Here is a 27,533-nt window from a genome sequence, read left to right as displayed (position 1 = left end):
ATTATTTTTTTTTAAATGTTTTTTATGTCACTTACAGCGGGACCAGAGAAGCCCATTTCTCCTTTCTCGCCCCTCTCTCCAGCTTCACCAGGCTCTCCAGTGTCTCCCTTATCACCCTGATAAGAAATAAAAACAAATATTAGTTTGTTTTTAATTGTTAAATAGTCCACAAAAGTTTTAATGTTCATACTGAACAGCATATGCTTATGTTGTTGAGTACACCAAATTCAGAATTACAAAGAGTCAAATTATCACATCAGTAAGTCTGTCAACATGTCAGGTCACTATAATTATAATAACTATATATATTTTACACTTTCTGAATAAGAAGTGTTTGCCCATGCAAAACTAAGTGTTCTGGGTAGTTGCCAGGGCGTTTCTACAGTGTGTGGTTCTTGGGGTGTACTGGGTGGTTGTTAGTGCATTGCTATGCAGTTGTTAGGGTGTTTTCAGTGGTTGCTAGATGGTTACTTGCTGGCCCAAGTGAAATGAGCCCACCCTCAAGGTTATGATATCACTGGTTTCTAGATGTGAGTCGATCAGTGAGTGATAAAATAGTAAAGCACTGCTGTCGGACTGTATATCAGCACTCTTGGAAATCTTCTCGTTCAATCAGATTTGAGGATTGGAACTAACTGTTTTATAACAACTGATAATCTTAAAGGGATAGTTCACCCAAATGTGACATTTTTCTCACAATTTACTCACTCTTATGCCATCCCAGATGTATATTAATTTCTTCTTCTGCTGAACACAAACCAAGATGTTTAGGAAAATATCTCAGCTCTGTAGGTCCATTCAGGCTGCCAGACCTGTGAATTCCAAAAAGCATATAAAGGCAGCATGGACATAATCCATTGGTTAATTCCATGTCTTCAGATGCAATATGATACTGTAGACTTGGGTGAGAAACAGATCAATATTTGTTTCAGTAAATCTCACCCATACCTATCATATCGCTTCTAAAGATATGGATTTAACCACTGGAGTTGTATGGATTACTTTTATGCTCTCTTTATATGCATTATGGAGCTTCAAATTTCTGGTCACCATTCACTTGCATTGTATGGAGATATTCTTCTAAAAATGTTCCTTTGTGTTCAGCAAAAGAAAGAAAGTCAAACATATTTTGAATGGCATGATGGTGAGTAATTGAGACAATTCTTAGTTTTTAGTGAACTATTCAGGCGCTCAGCATTGTTTTTGTTGGACAGCAGATGCTTCCTTCCTGGTGTCCTGCTTCAGGTCTTTAGATCTTTTAGTTCTTTTTTACCTCATTGAGCATTCTGATGTGTGCCCTTTGAGCCAACTTGGCTGGATGGCCACTTCTAGGGAGAGTAGCCACAGTACTAAATCGTCTCAATTTATAGACAATTTGTCTAACTGTGGACAGATCAATATTTAAGCTTTTCAAGATAACTCTGTAACCCTTTCCAGCTTTAAGCAAAGCAACAATTATTGATCGTAGGTCTTTTAAGATCTCTTTTTTGCCAGGCATTGTACATGTCAGCAGATGTTTCTTGTGAATAGCAAACAAAAAATGTTTGAGTGCTTTTTATAAGTCAAAGTATCTCTAACCCACACCTACAATACTATTTAAATTAACTGGATGCCAGGTTTGCCAACACCTGAATCTAATTAGCGTCATATTTAGCCTAGGGATTCACTTACTTTTTCCACTACACTTGTGTTTAATGGGATGAGTTAAAAAAAGACATGAAAGTTTATAATTGTTTGTGTGTTGTTAGCTTAAGCACATTGTTTTTCTCAACACTTGTGTCTTTAATGAAGATGAGATCACATTTTATGAGCAGTTAATGCACAAATCCAGCTAATTCCAAAGGGTTCACATACTTTTTCTTGCCACTGTATGTTGAAACAATTATTACCTTTTCACCATCAACCCCAGCAGGCCCAGGCAAGCCAAGTTCACCCTGTTTGGATGGGAAAGAAATGTACTGAAAACAGTGCTGATTTGATATTTTTATTAATACTGTGAAATAATAAACTCATTAGACCCTGATGCTTTTTTTTTATGTTATTGAAAATTATGTTAGGAAAACAACTGACCAACCTAACAATTATTCATAATAAGTGAAAACTGGATAAAATGCTGAAAGTGTTTGTGTAAAATTCACCCTTGGCCCTTCTTTTCCTGCTGGTCCCGGGGGTCCAGGAGGACCAGGAGGTCCCTGTATGACAAACAGAAAACAGAATATTAATAATTAAAACTTATAAAATGTCCTTTTGAAAAACCCACTATTTCATTTTTAGAAAAAAAAGAAAAACTCTAATAGACCTCTTTTTACAACATAAATGTTTTTCCACATTTAACTTTTATTACAGCAATAACTGTTTGGTTTAAAAAAAAGATTTGAGAATAAAAAACATCCTGAATGATAATAAACAATGTTAATGGCACTATAAAAAAAAATATTTTTGCCATACTTTAGTTATGCTTGATATTTTTCAGTTGCTTAATAACATATTTCAATGTATACGTACAATGCATTGTCAAGGTCTGTGGTTTGATATACATTTCAGAGAAATTATACTGTTGATAGTGTTGACCACAAAGTAGCCTTGAAAATTCTTGCAGACATGGAATATGGTGGATCTGTTGGTTATTCAAGAGAAAACTATTCATTCCTCATTTTCCCTCCTATTCCCAATTTCCCATGTGACAAAACACAGGCTTTCTAAAAGGCCACTGTCCAGAACATTTAAACAGCCATTAAACCAAATTTATGTAAACACAATAACAATTCATAAGCATATTTACATACATACATGTTTAAAAACATGCAGAGCAACATTTCCCAGTAACTGCATCTAAATGTAGGTGTGTTACGTTAGCATTTCTCATATGTTACACAAAGTATAACTATATGGCTGATTATTTTAAATTAAAAAAATGATCCATATCTTTGAGCTATTCTCTTGTCTTTGTCTAGGAAATATTGAAAGCATGCCTGAAGCTTTAAAATTAATAATAATAATACTTTTTTTTTTTGTTGTGCATATTAGTTTGTTACTGATAAAAGAGCCAATAGTTCTTTCAATACTGAAATGTAAAAAGCTATAACTGCAACATTTTGAATTATTAAACACACTATAATGAGCAGTTACAACCTTTTTTCCCCATTGTTTCAATTCACACACAAACACACAGTGAGTATTTGTTAATTTTGAATCTGTTCACATATTTGTAAAGGTAAAAGAAAACAGAAATGGCATCCCATGCTATAATACGGTTACCGAAACACTGATGGTCTTAATGGCCTGCCAGAGAAAATCAACCAATATCAGACCTCCGATTTCAATGAATGTAATAATATTTGGATTGGTTTATATCTAACAATGAATGTAATAATATTTGTATTGGTTTATATCTAACACTGAATGTATCACTTTGTAAAGTCATCTATGTCTTACATAACTGTGTTACAGTAACTGTGGGCTGAACATCAAAACTAGTTCATGATTGTGAATAACTAATGTGTTATAACTTGTGTAGAAGTTCTAGTTCAAGAAATAACCACCTATTAATCATAGCTCACCTGAAAAGCATCTAAGAGTTTGCCATTGAAGTCAATGATGTCACCCGATGCTGATGTGCCTTTCTCACCAGGACGTCCCTACCAAGAAGAGAATCATGAGCATAAGTATTGCACAATTAATCTACACCAATGTGTGAATATTCTCAGATGTTTCTCTGTATTTTAAGGTCTAAATGTAGAGTAGACTTTACCAGACTACATGTAATGATCATCATTTCATCATGAAACTCCACATGATCCAAGTTTGGTATTGAAGTTTTGGTATTTCCGTGCAAGCATGCGCTCGGTCTAGGCGCAATTGGGTTTGGCAAAATTGTGTGTACAAAGCAATAAGTGCAAGGTTTTCTCAAGTTTTTGCACCATCTGCATCCTATTATATAGTCCATTCCCTGTCAAATGTGAGACTGTTAAAGTATACTCCATTTAACTGTGCGCACATACAGAGGCGGTTGGACAAGGAACACACTATGATTGCTATGAGACACTGGACTTCAGGAGTTTAGACCTTCTTTAAATTCCTTCAGACTCGAGTTATACAAATTTTAGCATGCACTTCACTTCTACTGATTAATTTTTTATTTGAAAAATGTAATTCCTTTATTGAAACACAAAAAAATTAAACCAAAAATATTTCTAAAAATATTTAATACAACATAATCAAAATAATAAAATCTGTCCAGAAAATCATACAAAATCCAAACATTTTACCCTCTCCAATTTCCTCCACTGGCCCCTTTTGGGGAACAGGTTTAAAAATACCAATATTATTTAGATAATAAATACAATGTATATATAGCCTAATAATAATAATAATAAAAATAAACCATGTCATCTAGAAATTCATAAAACGGCTACAGCAGTGATCGTCCGGGACATCCTTTGATGTTCAACTGTATTTTCAGACTATGGACATGAACATTATTACCACCTCCTTTTGAAATTTCCAAACTGCAAATGCAGGAACTGAGTTTAGACATGCGCGGAGATTAGAGGTGCTTTCAAATGTCTTAGCGCAATAACCTATTTCTCAGGAAATATCAATTTGCGCTTTGTGCCACTTCATTACCATACCATACACCCACAGTTACGTGTGAACAGCCACAGATAGCGCAAACACTTGCGTTTTGCATTGGCGTGAAAATTGTGCTTAGAATTAGTGCTCTCATGAAAATAGGATAAATTGTAGTGCACGATCGGTGCACGTAGCACTGCGCTTAGCCTGTTATCTGTTAGCCAATGAACTTGCATACTCTCTCTTTGTCTGATTTGCCTCTGTTGTTTTCAGGTAAGCCGGTTTCAATGCACCATGCTGTGAGAGTTTTCTATCTGAAACCCTCCTCCTCCCCAGCACCACAGGTCTAGAGCTGCTTCAAGAAGTCTAAATTTGCAGCGGCAGCATTGTGTACAAATGTACAAAATGTTATATCCTTTCTCACTGTTTCTACCTGGGGTCCTTGTTCTCCAACGTCTCCCTTATCTCCCTAAAAAACACAAAGCACAAATCAAACCAATAAAACTTAGCACACTACCAAACAATCAGGTTTCAGCACCCCTGAGAAACAGCTTGAAGTAATCCGAAGTCCTGTCTTTGTAGTAATGATTGTATCTATGAAAGAAAGAGCTCAGCGCTCACCTTCAAGCCTGACAGACCGTCGGTTCCTCGGTCACCCTGGGGACCTGGCTCTCCCTGCTCGCCCTGCACAACACAGAGAGAGTTTTTAATTTAATATAAAACAGATCATAGTGAGTGACTGCAGGAGAAGAATGGTGCTTTATATGAGCTGATCTTCCATATGAAGATGATTATTCTATGAAATCATTCTCATTAAGCTGCTAATGATTATGTTATGTTCAAAGGTAATGGTGAAACCCAGCACATGATTAAACTCAAACTCAAAATTATATGTTAGAAAAAGAGAAGAGGATTGAAAACAAGAGAACAAAGAGCTTTTAATAAAAACTATAAACTACTACCCCTCCTAAAGAGTATAAAATAAAAGACAAACTAGAATTTTACATTTCTGAGGGCAGAGTGAATGGTGCTTGCCAATTCAAAACTTACAGTTGGTGGTTGCCAGGGCACAGGTATTTTCCTGCTAAGGTGTTCGGAGTGCAGCTATGAAGTTGCTAGGGTGTTCTGGGTGGTTGTTATAGCATTGCTAGGTGGTTGCTAAGCTGTTATGGCAGGTTACTAGGTGGTTAATTACTGGCCCAGGTCAAAAGAGCCCAAGTCTCTGTTATATTCTGGTCCCTAGATATGGCTTGGTATGTTGTTTTGTTGTTGTTGTTTTTTTTTTAAATGTTATCCTCCAGGCGAAAGTCATGAGTCAGATTGCTTGGCAAAGTAATAGCACACCTCTCTTCAACAAGCTACATAATTTGGGGTATCGTGCAGAACAGGTTACGCAAAGAAGTTTAATGCTTAGGGTTAACTAGTAACAGTTATAGTGCCTTAAAAATGCTTCTAATTATTATAAACAGTAAAGCATAACATAATAATATCAAGGTGTAGATTAAGTAGAAGCAAAGGATTCTGAAAATGAGATGTTAGTTTAGATTACTATGTTGATGTTAAAACTGGAGCAAGAATGAACATCTGACCTTTGACCCAGGAGGTCCCTGTGGTCCTGAGTAACCTTGATCACCAACTTCACCCTGTGTAATAAAGAGGTTACAGAGATTTATTTTCACACATGTACACCCACACATACACATGAATGCACCTGTTCCTGTTAAGAATGAGCAAACTAAATACATGTAAACTCGTGAAAATTTGAATAAATTGTAATTGAAATGACAATAAACACATTGAACGCATGCAGATCTTTACAGTGAATAAAGTGCATCCAATTTGTGTGCTTTTATCGTACCGGCTTTCCTGGTAAGCCTCGTTGTCCCTGTGGACAGAAAAAAACATGATAGATAATAAAATACAGTATGTATTTTGAGTCATGAAGACATGATCAAAAAGGTGCTAAAGGCACACATACCTCCATTCCATCTCGACCAGCAACACCCTAGAGAGAGAGAGAGCGAGAGAGAGAGAGAATTTTTCAATGAGAATTTACAGTTCTGGTCAAAATACTGCTTTAGTTCTTCATAAGGCATTTGTATAGCCCTACTTTAGATCTCACACATTACATCCTTGTTCACACTGGGAGTAAAACTCTCTCTATAGCAGATACCGGTGTGTTTGTCATTTAACCACTAAGAGGCAGTGATGTACAGTGTTCTGTTCGCTGAGGTACAGAGAGTGAATGCGAGTGTATACAGCTTAATAATAAAGCATGCATACTTATTTTTGATATAATTTTTATGTGTTATAAAGAATGCGTAATTGCATTATGACAATCTTTCTTATATTAAGCATTGTTTCTCATTTTGTTAAATATTTTCTTGTCCTCATTTTGTATTTTAATAAATAAAAAAGAAAACGTAAAAAAGACAGATGTACAATATGCACACAATCTAGTATTTTGTGACAAGGAGACTTTAAAACTGGTATAAAACCATAATACAGACAGACATAATTTTCTGTGCTCTGTCAAATATGAACAAAATCAGAAGCTTCACAAAGCATTTGCTAAAATCAGAAGCCCTGTACTGCAGCATGGGTAACACTTTACAAAAAGGTTCCATTCGTTAACATTAGTTAATGCATTAGTTATCATGAACTAACAGTGAACAATATATATTTTAAAGCAGTTATTAATCTTTGTTAATGCTAGTTAATAAAATTACAATTGTTCATTGTTAGTTCATGTTAGTTCATTTGAAAACACTTGTATTACAGGCCATCCTACATTTAAACACGTATTCCGTCGTGATTAGCGTCTGCGGTAGCTCACCTGATACAGTGTTGTACTTTGGACTCGGAGACCGAGCATCGAGCCTCGAGCCCTGCCAAGGATGCTCGAATGAAAGTAATAGTGAAGCAAACATACCATAGAAGTGCAAGAATTTATGTGTTTTCTTTAGTACGTGCGCTTTTCATGTCGAATTTACTTTTAAAACACTATCGGTTAGATTTAGGTGTAGGTGAAGGGTAAGGATGTCTGTTTTGTTCACCTATCTTTTATTTTTTAGGACACTATTGCTTAGGTTTAGGCTATAGTTTTAGGTTAGGGAGGCACATTTTACTCATTCAATCTTCCATCTAATATTCATCTTAAAAATATTGTCTGTACAATATAATTTCACTCGCTTTTGGTGCCCCCCGCTGGACCTTTCAATGGGAAACTGTAGCCAAACGTGTAATGAAGCACTTAATTTTGGTTTGCAAAAATGTTGCCATTGTCACATACATTTTAATTAAAAGCAGGCTGTCTATTTGTGTCACTCTCTTTGTGTTCTGTATGTTGTATGTGATTTTAGGACTAAAATGATATCAGAATTGTGTACCCTGAGATCGACCCTATTCTTTTTAATTACTGACATATTTGCATTAATTCAACTGTAATTATCTTTACTTCTAGTGCTACTGATATTGTGTTGAGATAAGGAGCCTTTGAGACAAAGGTTCTGGTCCCATGGATACCAGGAAGTAATTGCATTAATGCATAAACAATGGAGAAAATGATTCAGAGGTTGCATATTCGCTCTGAAATAACATTTTGATGCCACTGACGATTAGGTTTAGGTTTGGGGTTTGGGATGGGGGTAGAGTAATAAAATATGCATTTCTGATGAATATGTTACATCATTTACAACAAAAAATACAACTTGATTTTGCCGCCACTCTGTGAACATTTGCTCACACTGAATCTCACATATGTTCAACAACAGATCCAGCTTCGTCCACTAGGGGCAGTGATTAAAATTTTGCTATGCACAAACCAATGTCAGAAGCAGAACATTTGAACTCCTGTCGCCAAATTCACAGAGTGATTAATCTGGAATGCAACCATTTCAACATCACATTTAGTCCATGTCCAGATTTAGTCTTTATGATTAGATAAGATATTAAGACAATTAGAGGGATGAACTTCATTTAAAGGGACCCAAGCTAAAAAAACAGTGTGAATTCAAATACTTGGGAGAACTGTTCCTGATCTTGAATCTTCCTGAGCCATATCTTTTACAAGGGATTCAGGAACGGCAGAGTTCATGAAGAAAGCACTGGCCATGGCTTACCAAAACCAGATGATTCTTAAGTCTAGCACCTCTATTCTCTAACATGTTAGCTTCAGGTGAGCAGCAGTGTACAGGCATGAGCTGTGGTTTTCAAATGCCCCGGTGGGGGCTTGATGAACTTCCTTTGTCCCATTCCCCTCTCATGCTCCATCACCTCTGGCTGAACAATTTTAATTCCGAAATGTAACATATATTCAAGTGAAACGTGATAATATACAAAATAATCTAAGGCAGGATTTGATTCATTCATCAGAATTGGATTGGATCATGAAAAGCTAGACTATAATATTATTAGTTAATATTAGAGTTGGGGTACTCGAGTATGGACTCGGACTCGAGTCCGAGACACAAGTCCAATTTTAACGGACTTGGACTTGTCATGGACTCGGATGCATTTTTACTCAGACTTGACTCGGACTCGAGCCTTTTGGACTTGGGATTTTGTCTGGGAGTCCGGCATTTGTGATGCAATGAAAAACAAACAAACAAAACAAAAAATAATGTAACATAGGGTGACCATACGTCCTCTTTTCCCCAGACATGTCCTCTTTTTCAAACCTAAAAAAGCGTCCAGCCGGGATTTAAAAATTGCCTCTAAATGTCCGGGATTTGGCTTTGTCTTCATACTGATGTGCTCTCTACAGTTAGTACTATCATACACTCTGTGTATTTGATACTGCGCATCAGTGTTCACGCATATATGTCCTTGCGTGTGATTATTCTAGCTGAGAGCAGCAGCGTGCACTCTTTCAAAGTACTTTTTTCGCTCTCTCGCCCGTGCGCCCGTGCTGTATGTGTGTGCGGGAAAGAGATTGGCATTCGTCAGATGTGCTCTGCCGCTCTCATCCAGAAATATCAATAACGTAAGAACACTTTAAAAAGTACGTTCCCCAACTCACGCTTATAACACAAAGTCATTTCTAACTGAAAATGTTGACTATGTCGAGACAAAATCACATTTACTATGTATCAAGGACATTTAAACTAATATGACGGATGAAATAGACCATGATGGAAATTGTGCAACTCAGTCCATCACATAATTGTAGCGCAACCTCTGTGTGTTACCTGTAAAGCTGACACTTGCATTTCAATGGCAAAAAAGTCAGAAAATACAATGAAGAACAGGGGAGAAGTCTCAAGTCACCTATTAGCCATGTTAAATTTAATGTGAAAAGAACGAATCATCAGCCCAAAGGTGAGTTTGAGTTTGACTTTAGGGAAGTAGGCTACACCTGGACACCGCAAGAGGACTGAAAAGTGTAGTACTGTAGTATATAAATATATTTGAATAGTATCTGATCTTTTCTGTTTTTATTTTATGTTGTTGTATTTAATTTTATGGGAATTATTACATGGTTTAATATGCCCAATAATTAAATGTATTAAAAATATTAAATGTATTTAATTAATTACATTAAATGTTTTCCCCCATAATTTTAGATAAAACATATTATAAATGAAGCAAAAATAAAAACTAAATAAAAATAACAACTCTGGTTGTAATGACTAGAGCAGCTTTCACTTTCTTCAGCAGTATCCTAATCATTTGTTTTTTGCATTTATACTGACTAATTATTTTTCTTAGTTGTGAAGGTTAAAATAAGCTCAAAATATTGATGTTGAGTTTACAGTTACAATTTTAATCCAGATTTGTGAACAGATTCATTCGGACTCGGACTCTACTTGGACTCGGCCTGTTATGGACTCGGTCTTGAGTCCAACTCGGCCCCTTTTGGACTTGGACTCGATTGTTTAAAGACTCGGACTTGACTCGAACCCAACACTAGTTACTATATTTCCCAGTCAAAGTGTCAGCCAAAAAGGAAAGTTATTTCAGAGGTGGAGCATGTTAAGACATTTTAATGAAAGATTAAAAAGACAAACATTTCAACTGGTTGATTGCAATACAACCGCTGGTTGATCTCGTAACATGTCGAAAGAGAAACTAGATACAATTTTTTTTTTTAATTAGTGTTTTAAAGATTACTTTTAATTGGGGGCCTGGGTAGCTCAAAAGATGCTGGCTACCACCCCTGGAGTTCACTAGTTCGAATCCCAGGGCGTGCTGAGTGACTCCAGCTGGGTCTCCTAAGCAACTAAATTGGCCGGGTTGCTAGGGAGGGTAGAGTCACATGGGGTAACCTCCTCGTGATCGCTATAATGTGGTTCACTTTTCTGTGAGTTGTGCGTGGATGCTGCAGTGGATGGCGTGAAGCCTCCACATGAGCTATATCTCCACAGTAACACGCTCAACAAGCCACGTGATAAGATGCGCAGATTGATGGTCTCAGACACGGAGGCAGCTGAGATTCGTCCTCCACCATCCGAATTGAAGAGAGTCACTACATTGAATTGGGCATTCTAAATTGGGAGAAAAAGTGAAGAAAAAATCCTAATTTGGCTCCTGTGAAAGATGGCAGGGGAAGACTCATTCATATTTCTGAGAAAACTCTATTTTATTGAATAGTGTTAGGTTTAGGGTTGGGGTATAATTTCATTAATCATGAATATGAATGACCATGCCAACTCATGTTTCTGAAATTTGTCCTTGATCTTAAGAGAACTTGAAATAAGTATAAAGTTTCTTGCCTACCCAGTAGGTGGCGATATGCACGAAGAATGTGAATCACAAAAAACAAAAGAATAATGTGAAAGTGAAAGTAGAGATTTATATAAAAACTTAAATATTGATCTGTTTCTCACCCACACCTATCACATCACATCTGAAGACATGGATTAAACTACTGGAGTCATATGGATTACTTTTATTTAACTTTTATTTAACTTTTATATGGTTTTTGGACCTTCAAAACTCTGGCCACCATTCACTTGCATTGTATGGACCTACAGAGCTGATATTTTCTTCTAGAAATCTTTGTTTGTTTTCTGCAGCAGAAAGAAAGTCATTCACATCTGAGATGGCATGAGGGTGAGTAAATGATGAGAGAATTTTTATTTTCCAGCAGTGTTGGGTAGATTCTTATGAAATGTAAACTGGTACTGATTACAAATTGCACAATTGTAAACGGTAATGTAGCATTTTATATTATACTTTTAAGTAATCTAATCCAATTACTTTTGGATTACTTACTGCATATATTTATGAAAAATGTATTTTTTGGCATATTTTGTTACAATTTACACTCCTTGTAAACATAAAATTAGCAGTGTCAACAGATAAAACATTTTATTTGAATTAATTGCATATGTTGATTAATCAATCAAATTAATCTCTATTAATTGCATATATCAATATTGCTGAAAAAAGTTCCCAAATAAATATAATTTTATTTAAAATAATACAATAATATCAGATCATTCAAAAACATTACATAATTGTTGCATTTGAGTAAAGTATTGATTAGACAATACAAAAAGTGGCCTTAGAAATCAGTGTGTTGTGTTTTATTTCCGTATCATTGAACATAAGCGTCTGTGGCTTTAGTCATCAGTGATCAATTTTAACCTTTAGTTCATCAATGTATCCGAGGTAGATGTTCTCACAGGATGCATTCTTGCTTCACATTGTGGTTGCATCTCTAGCCATAATTGCTGTGTTTTTAGGATGCTGTGTCAAGTTAAAAGTAGTTTAAAACTTCAAAAAAGACCCCTGCGCTCTGCTCCGTCCAGATGTCTGATCAGCTGATGTTTTGGTGTCTGTATATCTGCACATTACCCCCCACACCCCCCCTCAGACTGAGACTCACAAAAACATGGCACTTAAAGCTTGATTTGCTCTTTTGTTAAGAACATTCCTTTTTAACGCAGTGTGATTGTCTTACAAGAAATCAAAGAACAATTTGTCAGTCCCTGAGTTCCCAGATTTAAACAGGGTCAATTCTGATTTCATGCTGACTTAATATAAAGAGACACACAGCAGGTAAAGTGACCAAAAAGTGTCTTACTGGATCTCCCGGTGGGCCGCGGGGACCATCTTTTCCAGTGTTCCCTGGGGGCCCTCTTGGACCGGGTGATCCAGGAGGGCCTGGAGGTCCTGGTGGGCCAGCCTGACCTTGATCACCCTGATGAAAATATACAGACATGTGATATAGATGGTACAGTAAAGGAGTGATACAAACATATAGGTATTTTCTACCAAATCATGTGTGACAGGATCATGCTATCAGTTACTTTTACTATTTGGGTGCAGTTTGATATGCTTCTAAATTCACAAAATTACATTTTCCTACAAGGTTGTCTTCTAAGGAAGTAAATGGCAGAACTCCTCACCAGCCACATTCATTGATTTCATTCACTGTAAGCAACTTTCAGATCCTTCACATATGTATTAGCATATTCAACTGTAAAGAGTTAAAAATTATGAATAGTAAGTTTTAGTAAGTGTTAGGGAAGCGTCTGCAGAGAGCACATGCCTTACACACATGCTACCTTCAGCATACGCCTCTGGAAACTGGGCTGATCAGCCGAGATGTAGCCATGATCATATCGAGGAAAGACCATCTGCATACATTGTCGCCCATAGAAAGAAGCAGGAAGATCCAAGAATTACAAATGGAGGAGAAGAAGAAAAAGGGAACATAGTATGGAGGGTCGTGTTAGAGAAAGAGAGGACAAACAAGGAAGAGAACTGAACAAGATATCAGCGGCAAGAGTGGAAGAGTGGAGTTTTCTGGAGCACAGAGCTGCTTGGAGATCAAGGCTATGGCAGCAGAGAAGGGACAAACCTTAATGAGAATCTGATTACTTTGCAGACCTGCGTGAGTGCCAGAGCCCTGCGAGATGAACAGGTTGAACAGACAAGCAGAGATACACAGAGTACTCAGTGAAAAGCATATTGAAAGAGCATTTATCTGCTATTGCGACAATACTTGTTGACTATCAAACCATTTCCCTCTGAAATCCTCCTCCTCCCCAGCACCACATGTCTAGATCTGCTTCATGAGAATTTAATGTTTGTCTAATTGTGCAGCAGCAGCATGTCATACATGCTCAACTCAGCATGTTTGTGTCTTGTCATATCCATTATAACACCTTCAATTTATTCAGAGAGCTATAACTGAAATATATGTATGGGCAATACAGATCTATAGATATTGATATTGATATTGATATAGATATTGATATTGATTTGTCAAGTTTAAGAGGTTGTGGCAAGGAAATGGCACTCATTAGCTTGGATTGGAGATTAAATAAACAAATCCAATCAATGTAATGCAAGTTAAAAGCAATACTTGCAATTCTGACTTGCTCTAAATGCAGGGCAATAACGACAAAGTGAACTAAGAGCTAATCACAAAATGAGCAACAAATTTGCTGCATCACTGGAAAACAACAGTGTTTTATTTTTGCAATCTGTGTCTATATACCACATGCTTAGAAGGCTGAATTGAACTGACAGCAGTAATAAAAACTGAAGATTGATAAGCAAAGAGAAATGTGTATTTCCTGTCACAAGAGATTTTATATCAAGTGGTACCATCTAGGTGAGGACAGATCTCTCTCTCTCTCTCTCTTTCTTTCTCTCTCTCTCTCTCAAAAGACTTGAGAATGAAGACAGACAGTTAAAAAGTTCTAGAACTGTTATTTCTGTTATAAAAAGTACATAAGTTGTAGCTATACACCTGCATGTTAAATTATTTTCATCCTTGGAACACAAAACAAAAATGTTTGAGAAATATACAAGCAAGTTCCAAAAATTACAAAAAAGCACCATAAAAGTAGCCATTAGTGACAACATGTGAGAACATATCCCATTGATGCACCATTTTTGACATCCATTAAACATTTGTGTTTCAAGATTATCAGTGAATAATTACTTAAATGATGGTCTGCTCCTTATTCGAAGCTATTGCAAGAATTTGTTAAATATAGCATACAAGTCGTATGGACTACTTTTATTGTCATTTAATGGTGCTTTTGTTTGTCATTTTGGAGCTTGATATCGCCATTCCCTATTGACTTTCATTTTATGAAAGAGTGGCTTAGATATTCTTCACAGAATACAGAAGAGTGAAAGTAATAAAGGTTTGGAATGACATATGGGTGAGGAAATACATTAAAATGTATGCATTTGGCAGATGCTTTTATACAAAGTGACATTGCATTTAAGGTATACATTGTATCAGTTTGTGTTCCATGGAATTAAACCATGATCTTGGAGTTGCTAGCACCATGGTCTACCAGCTGAGCTACAGGAACTCATTACACTGACAGAATTACAATTTTTTAATTGCTTAAAATTGAGAAAATCTCGCAAGAAGTCTGCAGCTTGAGAGAAACTGTTGCATGGAAACTTTGCATAACTTTAACATGGCTAAGAATGTGAAGTTAGCTATAAAAGGCTGGGCTAAGAGTTGCGAGAAAACACAATTTAAGAAGAGAAAAAGAGAATGGAAAAGAGACACCATGTTGATGCCAGTGTAAGCATGAGGGTTCAGTTAGCAGGGATGTGGTGACCTGAGGGATGGTTGAGGTTTCCCATACTGGTGCCTTACACAGCACTACACACACACACACACACACACACACACACACACACATGCACACACACACACACACACACACACACACACACACACACACACACACACACACACACACACACACACACACACACACACACACACACACACACACATGTTGTGTTTCCATGTTTTATGGGGACTTTCCATAGACATAATGGTTTTTATACTGTACAAACTTTATATTCTATCCCCTAAACCTAACCCTACCCCTAAACCTAACCCTCACAGAAAACTTTCTGCATTTTTACATTTTCAAAAAACATAATTTAGTATGATTTATAAGCTGTTTTCCTCATGGGGACCGACAAAATGTCCCTACAAGGTCAAAACTTTCGGGTTTTACTATCCTTATGGGGACATTTGGTCCCCACAAAGTGATAACACTCACACACACACACACACACACGCACACACACACACACACACACACACACACACACACACACACACACACACACACACACACACACACACACACACACACACACACACACACACACACACAGCTATCTATCTAAAAGGGGGCTTCCCACTGACTTTAATTGTTCTTAAATTATGCTAATAATATTTACTACAGACAACTCTAACCCAAAAATACAACTTTTGACATTTTTAGAAGAAAATGAAGACATTATTTAGTCTATGTACTTTTTCCTTTTGAGGGCATCTCCAAAAGAGGTTTGTTCCGATTTAGCAATCTTCTGGGGACACTATAAGCTATTTTGTGACCAAAGGTATAGCACACAAACATACACACCCACGCTCTCCTTTACACTCAGATCGCATGCTCAGTTCAGCTTACACACAAGGCCTCTCACACACCTTCTATCTGTGTGTAAAACTCTACTCATCCCCTCGTTGTTGTTTTTTTATTATTATTATTATGCGAGCAATCTGGCGGTTTGGTTGTGTTCGTATATGTTTGTAAGAGCAGAAGAAAGATTCACCAATCACTAATGACGCACATTAACTTAATGTCCATTCAGATACATGTGACAACCTGTTCTGATTATAATGGAAAATATGGATTCAAAGTGACAAAGACTTGAAGACACTCACCCTTGGTCCAGTGTCTCCCTGGTCACCCTTAAACAGACATAAACAGGAAATACAATTAGCACCACAACAATGTTTTAAAACATAATGTGCTGCATGATTTACTTTGTTTTAGAGACAACTGAAACATTTCCAACCCACTAACAGGATCAATTAGCAAATTTAAACACTCATTTTCAGGCTACATTCACCGATTTATCACATTAATGTGAGAAACACAACAAGAGGGCAGATAAATGAAAGCAGGGCAGAGAATGAGCAGCTACTAATTAATGTTCTGCTCTAATTACTGTAAACGAGCAACACTGAACTTGGAGAAAAATGATCCTGAGGCTACATGTTTGTGTTTTGTTGTGTTTTTCACTGTAATCAGGCAGAGTATTCCAAGTCTGCCTTTATTTACCACAGGTTTCTTGTTTCTCTGATATTATGGCTGACATACTCTAAAACAAATGTTTGAACACAACAGCCAATGCAAAGGAAATTTGTGAGTTATTAAAAATCTGAAAACATCTGCTTACTGGGAATCAGAGAATAGAAAAGAACGAGTTCTGTGTGTGCGCATAAAACATTGACAAAAAGAAGTACCTTATCTCCTTTTGGACCCGGCAGGCCCTGGAAATAAATGGGTTGGGTGCGTTAATTAGAAAGATAGTCAAAAATGAAAAATGTATATGACAAAGGTCTTAGGGAAAATGCACAGATCAGAGTGCAGTTCAAAAACATGTCTAAAAACCATATGGACCATTTATAATTCATTCACTGAGACCAATCACAAGAGTCTCTGGTGTCTTCATGTCTTCTAACATTCACATGTACCTCATTTTAGAGATTTTCCAAAGTCATCTTTTTTCCAGCTAAAAGTACCTCACTCCATCTGCACTAGATATAACTGTAATCTTTGATCTTACTATAACTTGCAAATAACATGATCAAAAGTTGTGAGTATGATGGAACTTCTCTTGACTAAAAGAATGGTTTGGGTGAAATTGCATCAGTAGAATTGAAAAGGGAAAGTAAGAATATATGGCTATGTTCACACCGCAAGCCAATTCAGATGTTCTGCTCAAATCTAAAGTGATTTCATGAATATTACATGACTGTGGCAACATTTTTGTAAATTGCGTGCTTTATTACACTTTGGCAGCAGTTTCCCAGTGAATTGTCCAGCAGGGGGCACCAAAAGCGAGTGAAAGGTTGTCGTAATCAAACTAGGTTTATAAAGTGAATATTAAATGGAGGTTTTATTGAGTTAAATGTACCTCCCTAACCAAAAACTTTAACCTAAACCTGACCAATAGTGTAGGGTGGCTAGACATCCCGTTTTTCCCGGGACAGTCCAGTATTTAAGCACTTTATCTAGTGTCCTGACTTATTCTGAAAAAAAGTGTTTTGTCCCATATTTCCCCTTTCCTAAAATTTCTCTATCACCTATGCAGCTTTCTCAGTCATGTGAGTATTCTAATGCAAGGTTGCCAAGGATACAGCTTGTAAAACAAATAAAATTGCACCGTGTTTTCAAAGTACATGATTGGATTAACCTATCCAATCACAATCACCTATCAATAGACATCCAGTTAGTGAACTGATTGAAGAGTCAGTTTTAAAGGGCACAAAGATGAAAAACATCAAGGGATCGTGCATGTACATTTAATAAGGATCTTCAAAAAGTGTTTACATTGAAAGAATACTACACATTTTAATGGTCTGCATGCACACTTTCTTTCTCAAGAAAAATGGCAAAAGTTTCTAAGAGACATTTTCAGCGACCCTTGCACTAAATTTTGGATTGGCTTCGCACTCAAGCAAAAGGCAAATTTTAACTGTGCACTGGAGATAGCAGAGCAAGACCACATTTCAGCCACAGAAGTGGCTTTGCACATTCATGACCTGAGAAAAGTCTTGCAGGTCAGGCTAGAGGAAACATTCATACCCACTGACATTACAAAGCAGTTGGATGCCCTGGTTGAAGCTAGTGACATGCAAGCGGATGATTTCTTTTGTGCAATGAGAAAATTTTATTCAGCATCGGTGGATTACCTCCAAAATTGGAGCTGCTCGTTGGAGAACACAGAAAAACTTGAGTGGGCCCTACTGAGAGACATCCCAGAGTGGAAAGACTTTCAGAGCAGCCTCAAATAGTTCTACACCAGAATCCCTGCTCGCAGTTTGATTGACGAAACCACACTCTTTGATGAGTGTGCTTGAGCGAAAAATATTGTCAATCATCGCATCACTGAGTGGAACGTGAACAAGATGGCCATATCTGATAGATGGACAGACATTTTTCGTGAGCTGAAGAGCAAGACTGTCAACTTCAGAGTCTTAGCCAAGGTTGTGAAGTTTGTTTTTATGCCTCCCTGGGACATCTGTATCTGTGGAGAGCGTGTTCTCATTAATGAGCACAGCATGTACAACGGATAAATCTCGATTCAGTGTAACATTCATGAAGGCAATGCTTTTTTGTACATCGTAATTTTGGACTGCTCTAAATTTTACAATGAACTCTTGAAAGACAAGTGCACACTGAGAAAAACTTCTGCCAGCGAAAAGTACAAAGTGACAACATTTACAGATGTGGATCCACCCTCTATTCGCATTGATCTGCGCCTAGGTAAGGATACTTCAATTACATTTTTGCTGGGAGTGGGCTGTCCCATTTTCCAAAAGCAGGAATCTGGTAACCCTACATTAGTGTCAAGAACGCAAATGAGAGGTAAACAAAACAGACATCCTTAACCAATGCCTAAACCTAACTGATAGTGTCATGAATGCAAATGAGAGGAAAACATAACGGATATCCTTTCCTTATCCAACACCAAAACCTAACCGATAGTGTCATGAACACAAATGATAGGTAAACAAAACAGACATTCTTACCCTTAACCAAAGCCTAAACCCAACCAATAATGTTTTACAAGCAAATGAGAGGTAAACAACGTCGGCATCTTTATACCTAAACCTAACTGAAAGTGTCATGAACACAAATGAGAAGTAAACAAAACAGACATCCTAACCCTTAACCAACACCTAAACCTAACCGATAGTGTCATGAATGCAAATGAGAGGTAACAAAACAGACATCCTTATCCTTAGCCAATGTCTAAACCTAACCGATAGTGTCATGAACGCAAATGAGAAGTAAACAAAACAGACATCCTAACCCTTAACCAACACCTAAACCTAAACCTAACCGATAGTGTCATGAATGCAAATGAGAGGTAACAAAACAGACATCCTTATCCTTAGCCAATGTCTAAACCTAACCGATAGTGTCATGAACGCAAATGAGAGGTAAACAACACAGACATCTTTATCCTAAACCAATACTTAAACCTAACCGATAGTGTCATAAATGGAAATGAGAGGTAACAAAACAGAAATCATTTCCCTTACCCAATGGCTAAACCTAAACCTAACCGATAGTGTCATGAATGCAAATGAGAGGTAAACAACACAGACATCTTTATCCTAAACCAATACTTAAACCTAACCGATAGTGTCATAAATGGAAATGAGAGGTAACAAAACAGAAATCATTTCCCTTACCCAATGGCTAAACCTAAACCTAAACCTAACCGATAGTGTCATGAATGCAAATGAGAGGTAAACAAAACAGAAATCCTATCCCTTAACCAATGGCTAAACCTAACCGAGAATGTGGAAAAAGCTAAACATTTTCTGAAGCAACCACATAATTTCCAGTAGCTTCTATGATACTTTTGGCTCACGTGTAACACTCTATGAGGTTAGCTACCATGAAAGCTAATCACTTTACAATAAGCCATTGTAATCCTGATTTAAATCAACAAAACATTCCTCCCTACCATAAACCTTAAACCTAACCAATAGTGCCAAAAAAAGCAAATGTGACTTATTATTTTATGGTGCTTCTTTGACACTTTCGGCTCACGAGTCGACTAGCATGCTCTTCACGACTCATATTCTGGTCCTTTACATTGCAAGTGCAACACTCTATCAGCTCTATCAGGCAATGTTTTCACGCTTGATCACGTCTTTAATATTGAGGTGATAAAAGTCATTGTTGCTGTAATGCCTCTAGAGTTCATTTCACCAGGAAACTGCTGCAACATGAAGAATGAGCTACGTAAAATGTATTCTATTGTAGATATTGTAACATGATTCTATGAGAACAGGCTGTATAAAACACCCAACCTGGCATGTTCATTAGAAATAAACGAAATGTGCAGGCCAAGCTAGTGAAGCTGATGTGCAGTTGAGGCCGGTGTCAAACTGAATGTTAATTCATTATTAGGGTGAGGAAGTGACAAAAGGGCAACACTGAAATAATTATATAAAGAATATTAGTGCTGTACAGAGATGCTCCACCCATTGAGTCAATAAAAGTATCAACGCCTGTTCATTTAAACGTTTACATTTTTTACATTTATAAAGAAAAAGAAAAGCAGTCTGAGTGAGTTTTTTGACTCAAAAAGAAAGTCAAATAGTTTTCGGGTGGAGTTTCCCAGTAGATGGCATTTTAGATTGACATTTAATTGCATTTTAGAAAAGGCACATTATGAGATGCATGGCAGTTATATGCTCTGTTTAGCACCCAAATCAGGCAGACACCACACTTGAATGAGAGTTTTAGTTGAATTCAGTTGAATGAGTCAAAACAACTCAACAACTGTCTTTCACGGGAAGCAACAGATAAATGATGTTTGGAGGTGGTCTGCTTTCAAAAGTCCTCGAAGATTAAGTGGTTTATGCTACAATGCATAAATGGGCTTCCCTTGGCAGTGAACGAACACAAGTTAAGAATGATACATAATTTTTTTGGTGTGTAATCCATTATTTCCATCTCATTTGTGGATGGATGTACAAGTTGAACGTTACTTTGTGATAAAAGGTGATAAATGGCCAGAAAACTGAAGACATATAGGAGTTTACTCTCCATCAGTTACACAGTATGAACTAAAAGCTGCCAGATGTGTGTAAAAGCTACTGGAAAGTCACCTTCCATAAACCTATGAAGCAGTTAAAAATTACCTTATTCAGTAAACATCAGACTCTTGTCTGACAATATAAGATAAATATAAACTGCAAAGAAGAGATATGAAACTGCATTTACCTGGCTTCCTTTAGGTCCAGGAGGACCCTGTAAATAAACATCAACAAATCAGTAATCAACAAGAATCTTAAGTAATAAATTTAATGCAAAATATACTTTGTGGCCAATTCAGAATACATACAAATGTTATTATTTATATTATACTGTATATTTTACATACTAAAAAAGTTAAAAAAAGTCTCAAATTCACCAATAAATCCTTCCCTTATCGGACAAATTATAATAGTAATTAAATGTCCATTCACATGCTATATGGCAGTTGGGTCTAAATGGCTGATTATGATTATGTTTTAGTTTTTTCTTTAATTTTACAGGTATTTGACATTAATGAGACTCTGAAGATCAATGTAAACTTTTCAACCTTTATGTCTAAATACAACCATTATATCACTACACATCTTTAACTTATTTCTTTAAAGATGTGGAGTACTCACGGGTTTGCCATCAAGACCGAGTGGACCCTGCACAGTGGAAAAAGAGAAAAACAGATGATTAAACTGCGGGAGTCTAGCAGCCAGCCTGTCATAATAAAGGTAAGTCTAGATGGACTGTGAAAGGAAGTATGAGGGATAAATCAAGAGATGAAGAAGACCAGGAGGGGAATGTAGAAATACATTGAAATGATGATGTCAGGTTATGATGTCATTCCTCCATTTAAGAGATGGAGATTGGAGGCAGACAAACTTGAACATAAACCTGCACTGTGGCTCAAATGAAGATAAATGTTATTGCATGCCATTAAGCTGACATTTGTCATTAAAAAGGGACTTACAGTGTCAGACAGCCCAGTTTAAAAGCAGAATCAAAAGATTAAAATGCAAGAACAGACAATCAAGTACTCTAGAATAACTTTTCCCAAAGAATATGAATCATATCCTAACCCAGGCCTACAAAGAGAGATTTTTACAAATATTTAATAGCCGACTAGTTGAACCCATTAGTTGTTGGCACGATCATGATTTAAAGCTTTACGCTTCCTAATGCCTTGATTCCTAATGGATCAAGCTTGAACTGATTGCCAAGGAGAATGCTGATGTCAAGATGTTAGTAAAAATGGACTTAAATCGATCTGTTTCTTACTCACACATATCATATCGCTTCAGAAGACATGGATTAACCCACTGGAGTCACATGTAATATGTTTCTTTTATGTTTCAAAGTTTTGGTCACAATTCACTTGCATTGTATGGCCCTACAGGGCTGAGATATTCATCATCAAACCTTTGATTGTGTTTGTGTTTTGTTTGTGTTTTTTTGTTTGTGTTCAGCAGAAGAAGGTCATACACATCTGGGATGGCTTGATGTGAATGATGAGAGAATTTTCATTTTTGGGTGAACTAATCCTTTAAGCAAAACAAGTTATTCGCTGTTCTTTTCTGCAACACAATAGTAGGCCTACACATATTTTGGAATATTTTGGGAACACACTTGGAAAGGTAGGCTACTGTGCTCTTTACTGTTGATTATTATTTGTTCTTTACGTTTTATAGGCATATGCCATTAAGTTGTTAATTCTGTGTCCATGCTTGATTTAAAGATAAGACTTATCAGCCAGTATTCATGACAGATTCTATTTAAATGATTGTTTCATTAGCTAAATGTTCTCGTTAGATGATATGCAGTGTCTATTATGATTAGTAGTCTATTTACTGTCTGTTTTGTTAGTTTGCTTCAAGTCAGACATGTTATCCATTATTCTTATTGGCTAAATAATTAATGTAACATCAGCATTATTTTTCAGTTTTTATTTGCAGTCACACTTAAACCAAAGCGCTCTGTTTAATTTATTTGTTTTCCAAAAAACAAAAAAAAAAACAATGTTTAAGCCAGTTGAATGTACAACCTGGTATATATATATATTTGTACTACAGGCTATTATAGCCTAGAATAATGCGGATTGTCCCTCTATTTGCACATGTGTCTTCGGGATATTTTGTCAAATGTTTAGGAATTGTTCAAAAATAGTCAAATCGAATCATGACCAAATTTCAGATTTCATCTATATTTTAAAGGAAGAGTTCACCCAAATATGAAGATTTTCTTATCATTTACCATCATGCCATTCCAGTTGGGTATGACTCTTTCTACAGCAGAACACATTTGAAGAAATACAGAAAAATATCTCAGCTCAGTAGGTCCTTAAAATGCAATCTTTTGCATTGTATGGACCAACATAGCTGAGATATTTTTCTAACAATCTTTGTTTGTGTTCTGCTGAATAAAGAAAGTCATACACATCTAGGATGGCATGAGTGTGAGTAAATGATGAGAGAATTTTCATTTTTGGGTCAACTATCCCTTAAAGACAAATATTTGGGTACATTAACAGGCCTACCTTATCCATTGATAAAAGTCGCAGTAATTTAAGTCATTATAAATGTAACACATGGCTAAAAATGAATTTAGAGCTAAAAAAAAATGAATGCAATGGTTGTCAACGGTACATGTCACATTATTGTGCTTCAGCTCTTGCACACCCTGTTTTCCCTGGGCATCGTTTTTGGAACATTTTATGGTGGTGAGTTTCCAAAAGATAGGGTGGCAAGGAAATTCATTTATATTCATGAGTAAAGCGATAACTGATTGGACGATTCAGTAATATTAATCGGGAAAACGCTTCCTGATTGTCAGAGAAACTATTACCCAGCCCCTAAACATACAAAATCAGGTAGAACTTTCGAGTCTTCCATTGCAATCCTACGTTTCGGAAATCCGCCACCCACTGTATTTCCAACAGTAGCATTTGTAAATGACATGGACAGTGCCTAGTCGACTTCAGGCTAACAGTGTCAACTACATTAGATATAATCGACTAGTCTATGCAACCTCTACCCTACTGTTTCTGTTACTGGCCAGTGAAGAGGAAACTATGATTTACAGATTTACATGATTTAAAGTCAACAAGAATTGGCATTCGCAATACATTTTAATGTTCACTTTTCTGTGATGTGATGTACAATATTTTAAATAGATTGTAACCCACTTTTGAGGAGGCTTTTTGACCAGAACGTGCAGGCTGAAGGTCAAGTTCTCACTTGAGAACTTGAGAGCATCCAGTGGTAACGCTTCTTTTTCAAACCTATTGCTATTTGCTTTTATTTTCTTAATCTTTATTACAATGATGTTAAGGGGCATTAAATTACTGTAAGATTTTAGAAACACTGCATTACCTATAACAGTAGCCTAAAACAATGCCTAAATAATATTGGTTCATGTTAACCAAAAGCTCTCACAGTCTTGGTAAGATCAGCCAAAAAGGAAAACTGTTTCAGAGGTGGAAAAAGTTATTACATTTTGATGAATATAATGAATAGCATGCACCAATGAATCGATCACAATAAGAACATAGATGTGTAAGAAAGTAAATGTTTAAATATGATTTAAATACATTTAAATAATGTTAAAGTTTTTGCTGAGCCTTGTGTGCAAAAATCAAGACTATTTTACATGTGAAAGACTTGCTTATGCAAATGGATCCTATAGCACTACATCATGACACAACTTTAATAAAATAGAGTAGCTCAGTAATTTGTAGGGACTCTATGAGGACTGGCTTAGATCAAGTCATGCCATAAATTACCTTTTAGGATTTACTTGGTTCAGAAAGCTATATAAAAGTGTCGCTCCTAGTCTGCTCTAAAAAGCAGTGTCACTGAAAAAACACATAAATCTGTGTAGACTGTAGAGTTTGTGAGGCCACCATAATGGTAATGACCTTTGACATTTGAAACATATATCTGTACAATCCCAGGTTCCTAACCGGTAATCAGCCCTTGAGTGACAACCTCACATCAAAGATGTATCTTATGAGTTTATTCACATTTTTTTCTTTCATTGTTAGAGTTGAAATGTGATATAATGTGATGTAGCAAAATGCAGCATAAGCTCTATTGTAAAGTTTGAACAGATAAAATACAAGAGAGACATGTTCCAGGACTTCTGTTTTAAATAAATAATAAATAATATAAAAACAATACATTCATAAAATTAGTCCATATGACCTGTGCATTATATTCCAAATCTTCTAAAGTGATTTATGTGAGTTACAGACTGAAACTTAAATTTTGCCATTCACCTTCATTGTGGAAAAGACCAGCTTGAACCTTCTGCTATACATAACTTCTTTTTGTATTCCATGGAAGATACAGTAGAATCTCAATGAGGTTTTAATCACATGAGAGTGAGTAAACAAACATTTTCATTTTGGTTTGAACTATACCTTTCAGAAAAACTAAGAAGTGAAACTCTCAAATGGGAGAAACTCTCTCAAACTATATAGAAACTGTTGTTTGCAAACAGAATTTTCATTTATTATAATAAAATGAAAAAAGTAATGGAACATCCTGGGCTAAAATAAATACCACTTAACTTTTGCCTTTTAATAAACAGACAAAAGATGGAAAAGGCCATTGTGGATAATAAACAATCTCTGGTCTTAAGCATTCCCAGAAGTATGTTAAGGACAGAGCGAAGGGTATGTGAGATTATTTGAAGGATGTGCTAGAAGCTCTAATCAGTACATCTGGGAGTGTTTATGTGGTAACTCCTCATGGTGAGTTGACACCATGTGGACACACAGGTCAGTGCCAGCGGACTTCCTTGAACTGAAATGGATGAATTAGCCTGAACGTTTCCTCTGATTTATGACCACTGGTGCTTGGGTCTCAGACCCTTAAAGTTCATCATTGTGATCAAGAGGCCCATTGGCCACCATTGCAGGGTCTCGCAGTTTGTTGATGACCCTCAAGGCCAAAGACTCCTTTATTTGTATTCGAATAATCCATCATTATCATGGGGAGATTAAAGGTTGTATTCCTCAGATGTTCAGGCTACCAGTAACTACACAGCCATATAAGACCTCTGCAGCCATAGATTGTAGATATCAGTCTTGTGCTGATATTTCAAAAAATATAGGTATTGTGCCAATATTACTGAAAATATCGGTCTTGTGCTAATATTACTGACGATATCAGTCTTGCGCTGACATTATTGAAGATATCCGTCTTGTGCTGATATTACTGAAGATATCCGTCTTGTGCTAATATTATGAAAAATATCGGTCTTGTGTTAATGTTACGGAAAATATAAGTCTTGCGCTGATATTACTGAATATATCAGTTTTGTGCTGATATTCCTAAAAATATAGGTCTTGTGCGAAAATTACTTAAGATTTTGGTCTTGTGCTGATATTACTAAAGCTATCAGTTTGTGCTGATATTATTAAAAAATATTGTTCTTGTGCTGATATTACTGAAGATATAACTCATGTGCCAATATTACTAAACAATAGGTCTTGTGCTTATATTAATGAAGATATCAGTCTTGTGCTGATATTTTTTTAAATATTGTTCTTGTGCTGATATTATAGAAAACATTGGTCTTATGCTGAAATTGCTGAAGATATCGCTCTTGCATTGATATTACAAAAATTATTGGTCTTGTGTAGACATTACTGAAGATATCCGTCTTGTGCTGATGTTACTGAAGATTTCGGTCTTGTGATAATATTACTAAAAATATTGTTCTTGTGCTGATATTACTGAAGATATAACTCATGTGCCAATATTACTAAACATTGGGCCTTGTGCTTATATTACTGAATATATCAGTCTTGTGCTGATATTTTTTAAAATATTGTTCTTGTGCTGATATTATGGAAAACATTGATCTTATGCTGATATTACTGAAGATTTAACTCATGTGCCAATATTACTAAACATTAGGTCTTGTGCTGATATTACTGAAGATATTGGTCTTGTGCTGATATTACTGAAGATATCGGTTTGTCAGATATTACTGGAGATATCAGTCTTGTGCTAATATTACTGCAGATATTGGTCTTGTGCTGATATTCCTAAATATATTGGTCTTGTGCCGATATTACTGTATAGATTGTTTTGTGCTGATATTAGTGAAGATATTGGTCTTGTGCTGCTATTACTGAAGATATTGGTTTGTGCAGATATTACTGGAGATATAAGTCTTGTGCTAATATTACTGAAGATATTGGTCTTGTGCTGATATTACTGAAGATATCGGTTTGTCAGATATTACTGGAGATATCAGTCTTGTGCTAATATTACTGCAGATATTGGTCTTGTGCTGATATTAATAAAGGTATCAGTCTTGTTCTGATATTATTAAAAATATTGTTCTTTTGCAGATATTATGGAAAACATTGGTATTATGCTGAAATTGCTG

General features: G+C 36.3%; 1 protein-coding gene across 1 annotated transcript in view; it reads right to left on the bottom strand.

Moving 5' to 3' along the window:
- Positions 1-27,533, bottom strand: part of col23a1a (collagen type XXIII alpha 1 chain a) — a 227,613-nt gene that overhangs the window by 18,755 nt on the left and 181,325 nt on the right. The window contains exons 6-21 of the mRNA XM_052149329.1: positions 21,767-21,793; positions 21,333-21,359; positions 16,826-16,852; positions 16,241-16,267; positions 13,086-13,157; positions 12,602-12,718; positions 6,551-6,577; positions 6,431-6,457; positions 6,162-6,215; positions 5,194-5,256; positions 5,006-5,041; positions 3,561-3,638; positions 3,259-3,282; positions 2,139-2,192; positions 1,890-1,934; positions 36-116 (exon numbers count right to left, since the gene is read on the bottom strand). Coding sequence (XP_052005289.1) covers positions 36-116; positions 1,890-1,934; positions 2,139-2,192; positions 3,259-3,282; positions 3,561-3,638; positions 5,006-5,041; positions 5,194-5,256; positions 6,162-6,215; positions 6,431-6,457; positions 6,551-6,577; positions 12,602-12,718; positions 13,086-13,157; positions 16,241-16,267; positions 16,826-16,852; positions 21,333-21,359; positions 21,767-21,793 — 786 coding nt within the window. The remainder of the gene's footprint in view (positions 1-35; positions 117-1,889; positions 1,935-2,138; positions 2,193-3,258; positions 3,283-3,560; positions 3,639-5,005; positions 5,042-5,193; positions 5,257-6,161; positions 6,216-6,430; positions 6,458-6,550; positions 6,578-12,601; positions 12,719-13,085; positions 13,158-16,240; positions 16,268-16,825; positions 16,853-21,332; positions 21,360-21,766; positions 21,794-27,533) is intronic.

This window comes from Xyrauchen texanus, chromosome 19 (genome assembly GCF_025860055.1).
Source record: "Xyrauchen texanus isolate HMW12.3.18 chromosome 19, RBS_HiC_50CHRs, whole genome shotgun sequence".
Classification (NCBI taxonomy): Eukaryota; Metazoa; Chordata; class Actinopteri; order Cypriniformes; family Catostomidae; genus Xyrauchen; species Xyrauchen texanus.
Note: the sequence above shows the minus strand (reverse complement) of the source record. Positions and strands in the feature narration are given on the sequence as shown.